The sequence below is a fragment of the Lithobates pipiens genome, unplaced genomic scaffold, assembly GCF_037356315.1.
Source record: "Lithobates pipiens isolate NorthernLeopardFrog02 unplaced genomic scaffold, aLitPip1_a1.2 Scaffold_18, whole genome shotgun sequence".
Taxonomy (NCBI): Eukaryota; Metazoa; Chordata; class Amphibia; order Anura; family Ranidae; genus Lithobates; species Lithobates pipiens.
In genome coordinates, this window is record NW_027507758.1 from 253411987 (window position 1) to 253427821 (window position 15835).

At 40.8% G+C, this 15835-nt stretch overlaps 1 protein-coding gene across 1 annotated transcript in view; it reads left to right on the forward strand.

The window, feature by feature from the left end:
• The window catches only part of AHI1 (Abelson helper integration site 1), a 420928-nt gene that overhangs the window by 178247 nt on the left and 226846 nt on the right, over nt 1–15835 (forward strand). The window contains exon 16 of the mRNA XM_077486810.1: nt 10526–10656. Within this exon, the coding sequence (XP_077342936.1) occupies nt 10526–10656 (131 nt within the window). The remainder of the gene's footprint in view (nt 1–10525; nt 10657–15835) is intronic.

Sequence of the window (15835 nt, forward strand, 5' to 3'; positions counted from 1 at the left end):
CATAGACCCTATGAAAGGAACCCCTCCACTCCAGCGATGGGGAACCAGCTCGCCGGCAGACTGAGCCAGGTACTGCATTGGCCCTGTCGCCCCTTACTCGGGAGGGGCGGAGGAGGCTAGGAAGCTTTGGAAGCCTCAAGCCCGGGCACCCTTTGCAAGAGGGACGTCTAGGAGGGATTGATGTCTCAGGGTATAATCACAGAGACCCCCTCAGGAAGCAGGGTATTTGGTTTTATTCAAATCTCTTCACGATACCAAAAGCAATTGGAGATGTCAGACCCATTTTTAATTTTCAAAGATCTGAATTGCTTCCCAAACATCACATGGAGTCAGTCTGGTCAGTCGTATCCACCCTACGGGGAGGAGAAGTTTTAGCATCAATAGGCATGAAAGATGCATATCTATATATGACAATTTTCCCAGATCATCAGAAATTTCTGCTTTTTGCGGTGGAACAGCTTTAAGTTCGCAGCCTTGCCTTTCGGGTTAGCTGGCTCTCCTTGGGTATTTTATAAAAGTTCTTTCCCCAGTACTAGCAAGACTAAGAGGTCATGGTATAGCAGTAATGGCATACCTTGATCTACAGCAGCAGGTCGTCTGTCAGCACGATTAAACCAAGGGTGTCCAGTACAGACGGTAATCTGGAACACCTGGGCTGGATTCCCAACCTAGAGAAATCATTCTAGCGATCAGCAAGGATTATTTTTGCCCCAGGCAAAATCAAGGCTAAAAGGCAGCTGGTCCAGGTGGTCAAGGCGAGGAAGGGTTCTTCTATTCACCTTGGCATGAGGTTGCGAGGGAAGATGCTGGCTTCATTCGAAGCAGGCCCTTATGTCCAGTTGCAACATTGGTGCAATACAGTATTCTGTCTGCTTGGAACAGTAAGGCCTAACCCTTTTATTATCCAATGAATCTGGCCCCAAGGGTGCACCAGAGTCTCGGTTGATAACCAGGGATTTTTCAGGAAGGGAAATCCTTCATTCCGGTTACTTGGAAAATGGCAACAACGGATGCCAGCCTATGGGGCTGGGAAGCAGTCCTAGAAGAGACAATTGTTCAAAGGAAATGGTCAAAGCCCGTAAACTCCTTGCCAATCAACATCCTGAAGATTCAGGCAGTACATCTGGGTCTAAGCCTGCACATTCAGGTTGCGGAATGGTCCTGTCAGGATACAGTCCGACTATGCCACAGCAGTGACTTATTTCAATCACCAAGGGAGGTGAACTTGCTCTCTTGGGCAGAGGAACATGTTCCTTGCCTATCTGCAATCTTTTTATCCCAGGGGTGGAGAATTGGCAGGCAAATTTTTCTGATCCGCCAACAGATGTACCAGGGAGAATGGTCTGTACATCCCGATGTCTTTCTAGCCATATGCCAGAAAGGGGGTACCCCCGGACATAGATCTATTAGCATCATGGCTGTTTAGCCCTGACACCGTGGTCAGTTTACATGCCTCTATCATTCGCAGGCCTGCTCTCTGTCTCCTCTGTCCCCCTCTCCCCTCACCTACCTGTCTGTGAGCTCCATGTCCGTGCCTGCCCTCCCCCTTCTGCTTCTCAAATTAGAGTACAAGTTGCATTATCATTTTGGTTGAAAAATGCAGCTATATACCTTGTTTACAAGTGCTGATTGGCGATCATATGATCCATTGTCTTTCTCCACTCTCGCATGACAGCTGTAGTGGGTAGGGCCACCTCTCTCCTCCTCCCCTTCTAATTGATGTCAGCAGGGGAGCCCCCCTGCTGCAGCTGTAATGCGAGAGAGGAGAAAGATGGCGGGTCACGTGATCGCAGATCTGCGCTCTGTAAACAAGTTGTATAGCTGCATTTTTTATAAAGCACAGTCACAGGGGGACATTAGATTCATCAACCAAGAGGATAATGTAAATTGTACCCTCTTTTATGGTGTCAAATTTGTCTGACTGGTTTGGACAGAAGGATAGACCAAGGGATAATACCATAGCCCCATCCAGTGAAAGACCATGTGAGGACAAATTGATTATATTTAATCCTTGATTTTGTGCTTGGTGACATAGGGTTCAATCCCATTCCCTATTTTCGGGGAATTCTGCATTGGGTCTAAAAACACATCTTCAGATTTTTGTGTTTTAGATGACGCACCCAGATCCTCATGTGAGTGATTGCATTTTTGTGCAGAAGTTGATTTTAGAGAATGTGTTACTGTGTTTTTGGGCCCACCCATTTGTGTGTGGTATACCCACCACCAACAGCCTGATCAGACATATCCGTATCTTGTGAATCAGTGGTGCCCTTTTTTGAAGCTTGTGATGCTGCCGCGTCCTCCTTAGAACATTTGAAAGGACGATTGTTTCTTTTCCCGAACGACGCATCAGTCTGGGAAGAGGTTATAAAAGATGCAGATGATGAATCTGACAAATAGTTATCAAAATTGTCAGTACTATATGCAACATCATACCTATGCTTGCTATTTGCATTTATATTACTCCATTTGTAGGCTCGTCCTTCATTGAATGTCATCTTATCCCTCTAACATGCATTTTCTGTTTTATTGATTTGTTGAAACGATCTAAACAATCAAAATCCTTCAACTTCTTATGATACTACAGAACATAGTACAGTAAAATAGTAGCAGCAGGAAATTGAGATTACGGCGATGCTTAACCGCTTCCCGACCAGCGCACGACGATGTACGTCGACAGAATGGCACGGGCAGACATATTGGCGTACAGGTACGTCCAATATTCAATGCCACCCTGCCATCGCGCTGGTCGGGACCCCCGTGAGTCTGGTCGCGGGACCCGCGGACTCGATCGCCGCGGGCATCCCCGCGATCATCCCCGCGATCATCTCACGGAGCGGCCGAATGGAGGAAATGCTGTGTAAACAACATTTCTCCATTCTGCCTAGCAACTAGTGACGCTGATCTCTGCAGAGATGAGTGTTCACTAAATGAAAGCCCAACCCCCCCACAGTTAGTAACACACCCCTAGGAACACTTAACCCCTACACTGCCACCCACTGGTTAACCCTTTCACTGCCAGTGTCATTTACACAGGAATCACTGCATTTATATAGCAGTGATTACTGTATAAATGACAATGGTCCCAAAAATGTGTCAAAAATGTCCGATGGGTCCCCCACAATGTCGCAGTCACAATAAAAATCGCTGATCGCCGCCATTACTAGTAAAAAAAAAAATAATAAAAAATTATTAATAAAAATGTTATAAAACTATCCCTATTTTGTATACGCTATAACTTTTGCGCAAACCAATCAATAATCGCTTATTGCGATTTTTTTTTAATCAAAAATATGTAGAAGAATACGTATCGGCCTAAACTGAGGGAAAAAAATGTTTTTTCATATATTTTTGGGGGATATTTATTATAACAAAAAGTAAAAAATAATGCGTTTTTTTCAAAATTGTCGCTCTATTTTTGGTTATAGCGCAAAAAATAAAAACCGCAGGGGTGATCAAATACCACCAAAAGAAAGCTCTATTTGTGGGAAAAAAAGGATGTCAATTTTGTTTGGGAGCCGCGTCGCATGTCCGCGCAATTGTCAGTTAAAGCGACGCAGTGCCGAATCGCAAAAAGGGGTCTGGTCTTTGACCAGCAAATTGGTCCGGTCTGCAAGTGGTTAAGTAAAGAAATATACATAAATAGTAAAATTTCAAATTTTATTGCATAAAACATTAACATAGAGGTAGGATTCAATAAAATTATTGACGGATCATATTGAGCAATATTTTTACTGGTCGCTGATGTCCATAAAACGGTAGATGTTATACTCCAACATGTTTTGCAATCACAGGGGATTATTTGTAGACCAATCACCATACAACTAATACAAATAATGATGGTAATCAATAATAAAAGATCTCTCATCATATATAAAAATGTATATGTAGACAAAAAAGGGGGAAACATATAAGAAACGTTTGTCATGGTTCAAAAACGCCCCCATTCCCACCAAACTTGCCCAAGGAGCACCAAATGAGGGCACCAGGCCAATCCGCAATGGACGGCAGGGGAGGCTGTGCGTGACCACAGAGGGCATAAAAGGACCAGGCTACAGGCAGAAAGGAAGGAATAATATTTAATATTGGGCATAAATCAATATCCTAACATAGCCTCAACGTGTATTTACTATGCTCAGATATATATAGAGATTAGTACAGGGGTGCCAGAAGAAACTGTAGTAATTGGATTAGTATATTGCTGTGTTGCTTTAAATAGCCACTGACAAAAATACAAAGTACATTTAAATTAGTGGCTCAATACTGTAGCAAACTCCACTCGCTGGGCGTCTGACGGCACCGAGTGAGCGCAGATGAAGTGCACCCACCTTGCAGGCGCCAGTGCAGATCCTCCGTTCGCCTACAGAACCTAGAATCCCAGGCAGTGGGATGGAGTAGATCGATCACATGATGCGAGTGTCGTTACCCAGGGATGGATGACGCGAGCGGTGACACCCAAGGGAAAATGGACAAGCAATACAGCTATACAGTGTATGTGTCCTTAAAATGGTTGTAAACCCTTTTGTGTGACATTTACCTATAGGTAAGCCTAGAATAAGGCTTACCTATAGGTAGTGGAAATATCTCCTAATTTCACTTGTAGTGCGCCAATGTCGTCAACGGCGCATGCACTGTGAAGAAACTGACCACTTCCCCCTGCGTGTGCTGTGACTGATGGCTCCTACACACATGCATGAGAGTGACGTCACACGGTTCCGGCCAGTCACAGAGCCCGAGGGACGCCAGCTTCGTTTGCAGTTAGGTGTCATATAATGGGCTTGTATGCAATGCATACTAGCCCATTATGCTTTTAATTTGCAGGCATTGCGGGGAGCAAAAGAGGAAGTAAAACCCATTGGTTTTTACTTCCTCTTTAAGGGCATTAATTGATTGGGAACTCTTCCCATGGGAATTATCTTCCCATTCCTTTTCCAATTATGCGGCAACCTCTGTCTTTTAGTGTAGGGAAGATTTGAATTCTTAGGCCTATTGAATTAAAATCCTCCTTTAACAACTTCAGCCCCAGAAGGATTTACCCCCTTTCTGACCAGAGCACTTTTTGCGATATGGCATTGCGTCACTTTAACCACTTCAGACCCAGGCCAATTCTGACATTTCTCTCCTACATGTAAAATTCCTCATTTTTTTGCTAGAAAATTACATAGAACCCCCAAACATTATATATGTTTTTTTAGCAAAGACCCTAGAGAATACAATGGCGGTCATTGCAACTTTTTATCTCGCACGGTATTTGCGCAGCAATTTTTCGAACGCGTTTTTTTCAGAAAAAAACAGTTTCATGCTTAAAAAAAAATAAATAACAGTAAAGTTAGCCCAATTTTTTTGCATAATGTGAAAGAGGAGGATACGCCGAGTAAATAGATGCCCAACATGTCATGCTTCAAAATTGCACGCGCTCGTGGAATGGCGCCAAACTTTGGTATTTAAAAATCCCCATAGGCGACGCTTTAAAATTTTTTATTGGTTACATGTTTTGGGTTACAGAGGAGGTCTAGGGCTAGAATTATTGCTCTCGCTCTAACGTTCGCGGCAATACCTCATGTGTGGTTTGAACACCGTTTTCATATGTGGGCGGGACTTGCGTATGCGTTCGCTTCTGTGTGCGAGCTCATGGGGACAGGGGCACTTAAAAATGTTTTATTTTTTTTTTATTGTTAATTTTATTTTTATTTTTTTAGTTTTACACTTAAAAAAAAATAAAAAAAAATTGATGACTTTTATTCCTATTACAAGGAATGTAAACATCCCTTGTAATATGAATATGGCACGATCGGACCTATTTACAGTGAAATATGGGGTCAATAAGACCCCATATCTCACCTCTAGGCTGGGAAGAATAAAAAATAATAATAATAATAAAATAATAAATAAAACAAAAACGATCCTGGCTTCCTAGCCAGATTGGCGCCGTTAATTTGAATACCGAGGCCGGGCGTGACGTCATAATATCGCGCCCGGCCTCCGACCGATCATAGAGACTCCGGGGACAATCTAGTCCGCCGGAAATCTCTATGATCACATGCTGGGGCCGGCGGATCCTGTGACCGACTCACCGATGGAAACGGTGAGTCGGTAGAAGCACCGGAGGGCGGCGGGAGGGGGGGGTGGGCGTCCCCTCCCGCCACCCGTAAGAACGATCAAGCGGCGGAACAGCCGATATGATCATTCTTATGGTGTAGGGAATCGCCGGCTGAAAACGGCAATATCTGAATGATGTCTGTGGACTCAGGCATCATTTAGATATAACCAGCGAAACCCCATGACGTCAATAGACGTATTGCGGGTCTCAAGTGGTTAACTGACAATTGCGCGATCGTACAATGTTGCACCCAAACAAAATCCTTTTTTTCACACAAATAGAGCTTTCTTTTGGTGATATTTGATGACCTCTGCTGTTTTTATTTTTGTGCTGTAAGCAAAAAAAGAGCGACAATTTTGGGGAAAAAAAAGCAATAATTTTGACTTTTTGCTATAATGTCCTCAAAAAAATATATAAAAAAAACAAATTTCTTTCTCGGTTTAGATATGTATTCTGCTATGTATTTTTGGTAAAAAAAAACGCAATAAGCGTATATTTATTGGTTTGCACTAAAGTTATAGCGTCTACAAATTAGGGGATAGATTTATGGCATTTTATTATTATTATTTTTTTTTTTTATTAGTAATGGTGATCTGTGATTTTTATCATGACTGCGAAATTATGGCGGACACATCGGACACTTTTGACACTATTTTGGGACCATTGTGCCATCAGATACAGCGATCAGTGCTATAAAAATTCACGGAATACTGTGTAAATGCCACTGGCAGGGAAGGTGTTAAACAAAGGGGCGATCAAGGTGTTAAATGTGTCCTAGGGAGTGATTCTAACTGTGGGGGAGATAGCCTCACTAGAACATGACAAAGATCACTGATCCTGATGACATGGAGCAGTAGATCTCTGTCGTGTTGCTAGGCAGAACAGGGAAATGCCTTGTTTACAAAGGCATCTCCCCGTTCTGCTGCTCCGAGACAGTCACGGGCCCCCGGCGGACATTGAGTCCATGGGAGCTGTGGGCACGGTCGCAGAGTATGCGGCGGGCACGTGCGCGCTCCCACAATGCCGCAATTTAAAGGAGACTCGCCTCCCATTTGCCCAGCTGTGCCATTGTGCCTACGTATATCATCGTGCGCTGGCATGTGGTTAAATATGTTTCAAAGGCATTCCCATGCCAAAATAAGGCAGATTTTTTTTCTAAAGTTTTAGTTAATTGTGAAGAGAGTATAGATCAGAGTCCAGACAATATTTGTTCCTTTTTTCTGAAAATCATTTTGGTAAGAAAGCACCTGAGTTTCCCATTCCTTTCCTGCATCACTAATAAATCCCAATATGCAATCTAACAACCATAGTCAAACATTAAACAGCATATTTTTTTTCATGCAAGGTCCTAAGAGAATGTCCACGGCATTTGAAGAACAAATTGTGGAAGGTTGGGTGTATTCTCCACCCTGGATTCATGCAGCAGATATGTTTGTCCCTCAAATGTGGGTTACACTTGCCACATCCCCAATGTATCGAATTGGGGTCACATGTGAACCTGTAGATGTTCACAATGTAAGTTGGAAAAGGTTATATGTAATAAAAACTTTTTTTTTTACAAACGTCTTTGTTTTTGACAATAATATAATTATTTTGTAGTGTGGTACCTCCCTGATGAACAACGTTAGATAATACATGTTCGAAACACGTTGCTTTCTTCCATTTTAAATTGGCTGCGGTGAGGTCATCTCAGTCTGCAAATCACAGCTGGTTGTGCCACTGTCTATTCAGTATTAATCTGACATTTTTGCTCCCTTATGTTCTTTATTTTCTGTAAATGTGTAATGTGATGATGTCTTTTTAAGATAAGGCCAATGCTACTGGCCATTTTTATTGAATGTTATTAATAAAAAGTATTTTTACACAACTTCCTATGCTCATGTGTTTGGTTGCCGACAAAATCCCATAAGAGGTTCATAGCCAATTCCAATTTGTATACATTGATAGAATACATTGCTTGCTCTGAATGGCTGAGCGCCGCTGAGATAGATTCTACTGTGTTCTGGGTATGAGACGGGCTCAAACCCAGAATACAGTGCAGTATGCTTTATGTAGCCGTAGCTACATACAGTTTGTACCGCACATCCAGCATCCTCATATGTTAGAGAGGGACATAGTATGTAAAGTAAACCAAAAGATGGATTTTAGCTTTAGTGACAAGGAGTCCCAGTATTTTCCATCTTTATCGACCACTTTTTATAGCATAGCAATAAGGAGTGCTAATATACGATAAATGGGATGTAGCACTAAAAATTATCAAAAAAAGTGACAATAGTAAGTAGCATAAGAGAGGGAAATGATGAAACCCTCATTCATATAAACAAGTAAATACAATTGGTGAAAAAAAAGAAAAAAAAGTCCATAAAGCGGAATCCAACAAACATCAAAGAATGTCCTCTGTGCTCAGTCATAGATGACAGACAGGTGTTGAAAACTGTGATGCTGATCCAGATTGGCACCAAAAAGAAACCATAATCTACAAGCCAGACAGATTATTGAAGCTTTCAGGGGGGTGAGGGGGAACAGGGACCTGTTTTTTGACAGGTCCCCTTCCCCACTTCCGGAGATGGCGCCATCTTTCGGAAGTTCAGCCCCCTCCTTCCTCCGCCACCAGTGAAATCGAAAGGATTCCCCTTACCGGTAATGGCAGTGGTTGCACCCTGGGGTGCCGACATTGCGGGCTCCCTGGACAGGTAAGTGTCCATATATTAAAAGTCAGAAGCTGCAGTATTTGTAGCTGCTGACTTTTAATTATTCGTGAGGAAGGCGGACCTCCGCTTTAAGGTCTCCCTCCAACCATAAATGGATGATGATGCTCCAACAGCACTCAAAGCTAAAAACCAGAAACGCTCTCTTAGTGCAGTATAGTAGAAAACATTTATTCGGCAAGGTAAAAAGAGGCACTTACAAAATTCCAGATTAAAAAAGCTCAGCAAGTATCCAAAAAAGGACATGTGCCATACTCCCATGAGTTTCTTTCTGGGCATAGATTAAGCCGACCAGTCATGGATGAACAACTTGATGATAACCCTGTTAACCACTACGCGTTTCATTATAAATAACGTTGTCTGTGGATGGTCCAAAGTGACGTCTCATCACATTGGCTGGTTATAAATAGAGCAGCAGCACCACCTTGACTCCTGGCCGCTGAATGTCCATACTGGGAGATAAAGTACATACTGAAATAGTACCACCAGTGGAGGGAGGATAATACATAAGAACCCACAGTAGGATGCAAAATAATCTCCATGTAATGGAGAAAAAGAAGATACAATTAGTCTCCAAAGATGGAACAGGAAATTCAAAAGCAAATATTTAGGTTTCAACCAGAAAACATTGCTTAAAAAAACATACTGTAAAACCCCCCAAAATACACAAAAAATCGAATAAAAAACAATATATATATATATATATATATATATATATATATATATATATATATATATATATATATATATATATATATATATATATATATATATATATATATATATATATATATAATATAATTAGAACTATTTTTTTTTTTTTTTTAAATACGCTATTAATACAACAGTTTAAGTTCCAATCGACTTTAAGACTGTGTCAACGGGTCTCCAACCTGGTTATGGATCTAACCATATTATTATTCCTCCAATGAGGAGTGATTTTATCCACAGCAAAAAACAAGGTACCCACTGGGTTTCTGCCATGATATTTGGCATAATGCCTAGATAAATAATAGTCCTTGAACCCTTGTATCTGCTGCTTTGTGAATAATGAGTTTGAAAAATGGCTCCTCAAACTGCTCTTTTGATTTCTTCTCTCTCTACCTCTAAATGACCACCCAACACATGAAAATTAGCCAGATGCAACACTATAATTGAGTGAGGCTGCTCTACACCTTGCTCCAGTTCCTTCTTGCCACGATACAGTTTGTCATGGTATATTACAAAATAGGGTATACCATGTTAACTTCTGAGTCTTCTGATTCTTTAGGTATCCAGTATATCACCTTATCTTTTTTAATGCATTTGCCATTTTGTAATCCTGCAACTGCTTGTTCCCAAAATTTTCCCTGACCACCGGTATATCTGTTATTTCTGGCTCTGGAGAAGTTTCCTCAGACTCCTCAACCATGACTGGTAGTTGAAAGTTGTCATGCACTTCTGAAGTAGGGGTGTCAACACAAGTTCATGTCAAATATTTCCTCTCAAGTTCATGTAAAATATTAAAATAATTTACTTCAGACACATTTTCAGTACTGGTTACCTGTTTTTCCCACTACCGAAAAGTAAAAATAAGTAATGACTGCAGAAATTCCAGCTATTTACTGAAATTGCACCTTAATCTCATTTACCACACTCCTTGGCTGAAGTTGCTGTGTATACTGTATTTTAGTTTACCCACATATGAGAAACTGTAATACTTTTTTATTTTCATTAGATTGGCTGCCAAAAAATATATTGGTGCAACAAATTACAAGGAAAAACTTCACAGTGCCTTTACACCATGTGGAACATTTGTTATAGCAGGGAGTGAAGATGGGATGGCATATGTCTGGAATGCAGAAACAGGTATGTTTCACGCCATGTTTGATGTGTATTTGCTAACTATATTGGACTGTTTAAAATATTTAGAAAATGTTGGAGAGATTGCTACAGCCTATGTGGGCCAGATCACATCTGTGCGGTGCGATTTTAAAGCAGTGCTTTTTAGGAGCGTTTTACATGTGTTTTAGGCGTGCTACAATTAAACACTTGCTTTGATGAAAGTGCATCAAAGATGTAAATGCAGGACTTTTTAAGTGCACCACACCTAAATGCACATAAAATGCACAAGTGTGAATGCAGCCTAAGTGTGTGTGGTGTTACTTTAGCGTGAAGGTAACATGGTAGCAGCAGTTGACTACCTGTTATGTCAAGCTTTTATTGCTCTGCTTAGGATTTTTCTGTCATCTCGTCAAAATAAAGGTTCAGGCTTTCCTTTGCAGTAGTTAGTCACGCAAATGCTCATATTTCACAGATTAATAAAAGAAGCTCAGATCTGCTTGCATATCACAAATCCATGGTCCATGGAGATTAGGGTTGCACCAATACCAAACATTTACATGAGTACTTGTACTCGTGCAAATTTTCCGATGTTTGACCCGATACCTGGCAGGAGGCCAATACACCCAGTGCCCTCAGTGTAGAAGTAGGGGGGGGGGGGCAGTTACAAGCACTGACCATTCATTTTAAGTGCAGCTAAGGCTTCTGTGAAAGGAACTGGGGAATCGGTGTCCTCAGAGATGTCAAGCGTCTGTTTAGAAAAAGCTCCCCCCCCCCCCCCCCAAATAGGGTTGATTAAAAAAAGGAAAAATTGTAATATTTAAAAGTAAAATTGTAAAAATAAATAAATCCACGCCTCATTAGTGCCCATCAGTGCTGCATATTAGTGCCACAGTCACATGACATAAATAAAAAAATCAGTATTCGGTATCGACGAGTACTTGAAAAAAAGTATCGGTACTTGTACTCGGTCTTTAAAAAGTACTTGTACTCGAAATTACTACTTGCTATTACTTGAGATTTCTCAGATCTTTTTTTGGTTTCTGATATACTTTGACTTGACTGTACTCTGAATTTGAAACCGTTTCTGATACTGGTTTCAAGGTGTCCAGGCATCTACTTTACCTTTGGAATTAATAGAGCTGCAGGAATATTTTTTGCCCTGAACCCTTTTGGCTGCTCTACAGCGTACATAGTTAAATGTCTTGTAAAAAAGTAGGTGTGATTTTAGTGTTCTTATTCACAGCTAAACATATTGGTAGAGTAGTCATTTTTTTAATTCTCTTTTATTTTAATATGTAAGGCCCCTTTTCATAACTAGGTCATAGTTGACCTTCTTTAAATGTAATATTTAAACCACTGCATTTTCTAACAGCTTTATTTCACGATTAGTATAGCAGTTTCTATATATACTTGAGCATGTTGATGTGGATGAACAGTATGATTGATTAGTTACAGTGCAGCTCAAATGTTTATAAGCCAAATTATGTTTTTAATAAGTGCAATTTACAGTCGAGTGGTGTTTCGGTTAAAAAAAAATTATCTTGGTCATACAGTACAGGACACAGGCAATTGATTCATACACTCTGAGTTATCGGCTTGTAAGTTCAAGTGATTGGACGCTTACAAGCTTTTGAGGAAACACCCTCCCCTATATCCCTACCCAAATTTCCATGAGTCCTCATATTTTTGCTAGTGTCTTTACCTGATGGACCTCGTTTCCTTTATGGAGAAACCAACTTTACAACTCTAGTTTAAAAATGTTTCTTTATTATTTTGTCTTCCGATTCTTCAATCAACCCCCCACTGTCCTCTATTGTCTATGCAGAAGCAATGTATCTGGATCAGTGCAACCTCAGGTAAACTTTTGGAACTGTACCCAGGCCCCACACTGTAGGGACAGCCTGTAAGTTTGCTTGGTACTTAATGAAGCACACTGAGTTAGCTGCAGGGTGCTATAAAGATCCAGCACAATGGAACCCAGACCTGAGGGACTTCTGAGGAATGCCCACAGTGATGGGCAAAGCCTCGACTTTATATACAGTCCAGAGTTACGGATATGTAAGATGCAAAGCCCCCTGTTCTCTAAAGTTATCCGGGATAGGTCTTGAAATATCAAGATTGTGTTGACATTAAAAATTATAGCATCAATTTGTCGGGCCTTGGCCACAACTTCTTCTTTTAGAGCAAAGAAGCAGCTTACGATGGGGGGGAGGAGGAGTGTCAGGGCCTTTAATTCTGAGGGCTCTGAGTGCACACATGGTCTGTTGTTGCGTTTACGTGGTATTCCAATATATTATTGAAAATTTTGTGCAGGGCCTGTGGGATTTGTTCTGGTGTTACCAACTCTGGGATCCCCCTTACCCGAAGGTTGTTTCGTCTCCCCTGATTATCGAGGTCTTCTAGATGTCTGGTGACATCAATTAATTGAGAGTGGGTAGTAGTAATCTGCTCCAGCCTTTTGATAGCCCTGTCCCTCTTTTTCCCTGCCTATTCAGCTGCAGTTAATTGTTCTGTCAAAACCAGTCTGTAATCGCTGCTGAAAAGGTCGATTTTATGTCTGCTGCTATCTTTGTCCTATCTGAAATAGTGAGGTGCATGTCTGCAGGAGATTCTCTGCTTACCATGTCCTTTGATGCTGAGGGAGAATCCCTACTGTTTTGGATTTGTTGCAAGGCGGTTTACATTTGAGTGACTGCGTAATCCTAATGGACACTTTTAACCTATCTCCCACACAACTCCGTAATTACCTCACAAGGGAATGCGTTCACTTGCAACTATAGGGAAAAGACTCACCCAAGCTCTACTGCTATATGGAAGTTGCAGAGCAGAGTTGGTTGGCTGGCTGTGTAGTTTACTGTGGGGGAGATTTACTAAAACTGGAGCACTCAGAATCTGGTGCAGCTGTGTATGGTAGCCAATCAGCTTCTAACCTCAGCTTATTCATTTAAGCTTTGACAATAAAACCTGAAAGCCGATTCATTTCTGTGCAGAGCTGCACCAGATTTTGCACCCTCCAGTTCTAGTAAATCAACACCTGTGAGTCCATAATAGAAGAAATTGCCGGGAACACAAAGCTTCTTCTTAGAATTTTATTTTGCACAATAGCAGTGTACATCCACATAATGCTAATGCATTTTGGCCAAAGCTTTCCCATACCATAAGTTAGCATTAAAATCAAAAGCATTAAAACCAAACTTTTATAACAAAACAGCCCCTTTGAAGAAAGGGAAAAGGGACGGTACAATACTTAATTGACAATCATTAAATTGATTAGTCAAAACATGTGAACAGACCAAGTGAGATGAGATAGCCAGTGGAAGGGAAAGGTAGAAAAACATTCTGAAAAGAAAAAGGATGATAAAACAGAAAAAATAACCATATAAATCCCAGAGGGGAGTATATTTATTATCTATAATTTATATCCATCCTATTATTCATTCCCGCCGGAATTCTGGTATTAAGGGTGGAAATCCACCAAACTTCTCTCTGGTGTAGGGCGCCGTTTATGTCACCCCCTCTTGGAGGTCTCTTGATTTGTTCTAAACCAAAAAAAGAAAATGGTCAAGGTTCCCTGCATGTACTGTTCTAGATATATTCTTAGCACTGAAATTCAGTTTGTCATTATAATGCTCCGATATCCTGACCCTCACTGGAAGGATTGTGCATCCTAGATACTGCATCTGACAGGCCTTGCATTCAGTGACATAAATTACTAGGGTGTAAGCTCTAACGAGCAGGGCCCTCTGATTCCTCCTGTATGGAATTGTATTGTAACTTTACTGTCTGCCCTCATTTTGTAAAGTGCTGCGCAAACTGTTGGAGCTATATAAATCCTGTGTAATAATAAGAATTACATGCTTAGAATTACAATTAATATAATTCTTAAGGGAATATACCTGGCCTGTTGAGAAAGAAGTCACTGTTTTGCTCTTATTATGTCTACAACACTGGCTACATGTGCCATAGCCACGTGGATATGATCCTGGAATAAGCAGTGACAAAATGAGCCGCCCTGGAATTATGATGAGAGCGCTTAGTTGTCTTACTGCTTGTTCCAATGCCAATGAGGTCGTTGTGATCTCTCCACTCCACCAGTCTCCTACCCCTCTCAATCAAAAAAATCATTGTAGCCCCATTGTCCGTCTATCAGTAACCATATTGCATTCATGGTCAAAATCTGATTGTAAAGAGCAATTCCTCCTTGCTCATCACAAATTCGCCAATGGGGAGTGCTTTGATTGTATGTGGTGGATGACAGCTTGTGGCAAATAAAAAGGAGTTACCAGCACATTCCTTTCTAAAACATTTTGGTACTGACTGATCCATTCTGAGTATGTCCAATAAGGGTTAAATCCAGATAATCAGTTTGCTCAAAATTATAATTTTAACTGAACTTTAGGTTGAGGTGAATTAAAAAAATCGATTTCATGGACTGGACCCTTCCATACAAGTATCAAATCATCTATAAAGCAACAGTACCAGTCAATCTACTCTCTGAAAGTATTGTTATGGCTAAAGAGAAATTCTCCTCCCACCAACCCATGCATAAATTTGCCAGAGACAATGAAAACTTTGCCCCCGTGGACGCTCCTAGGCATTGGACATTGGATAAACTGAATCAAACATAAAAAGAGCTATGTTTCAGTAAAAATGAAATCGCCCTGTACAAAAACTCATAGTTCCTCATTATATGAGCTATAATGTGTAAGATGGTATCTGCCAACTTCTAAAGCTAATTTATGGGGTATAAAGTTGTGTTCATAAGTTTACATACCCTGGCAGAATTTATGATTTCTTGGCCATTTTTCAGAGAATATGAATAACTCAAAAACTTTTCTTTCACTCACGGTTAGTGTTTGGCTGAAGCCATTTATTATCAATCAACTGTTTACTCTTTTTAAATCATAATGACAACAGAAGCTATCCAAATGACCCTGATAAAAAGTTTACATACCCCAGTAATTAATACCATGTATTGCCCCCTTTAACATGAATGACAGCTTGAAGTCTTTTTTGTGATATTTGTGGATGAGGCTCTTTAGCTTCTCAGATGGTAAAGCTACCCTTTCCTCTTGGCAAAAAGCCTCCAGTTCCTGTAAATTCTTGGGGTGCCTTGCATGAACTGCACATTTTCAGATCTTCCCAGAGTGTCTTAATGATATTGAGGTCAGGAGACTGAGGTGACCGTTCATAAACCTTCAGT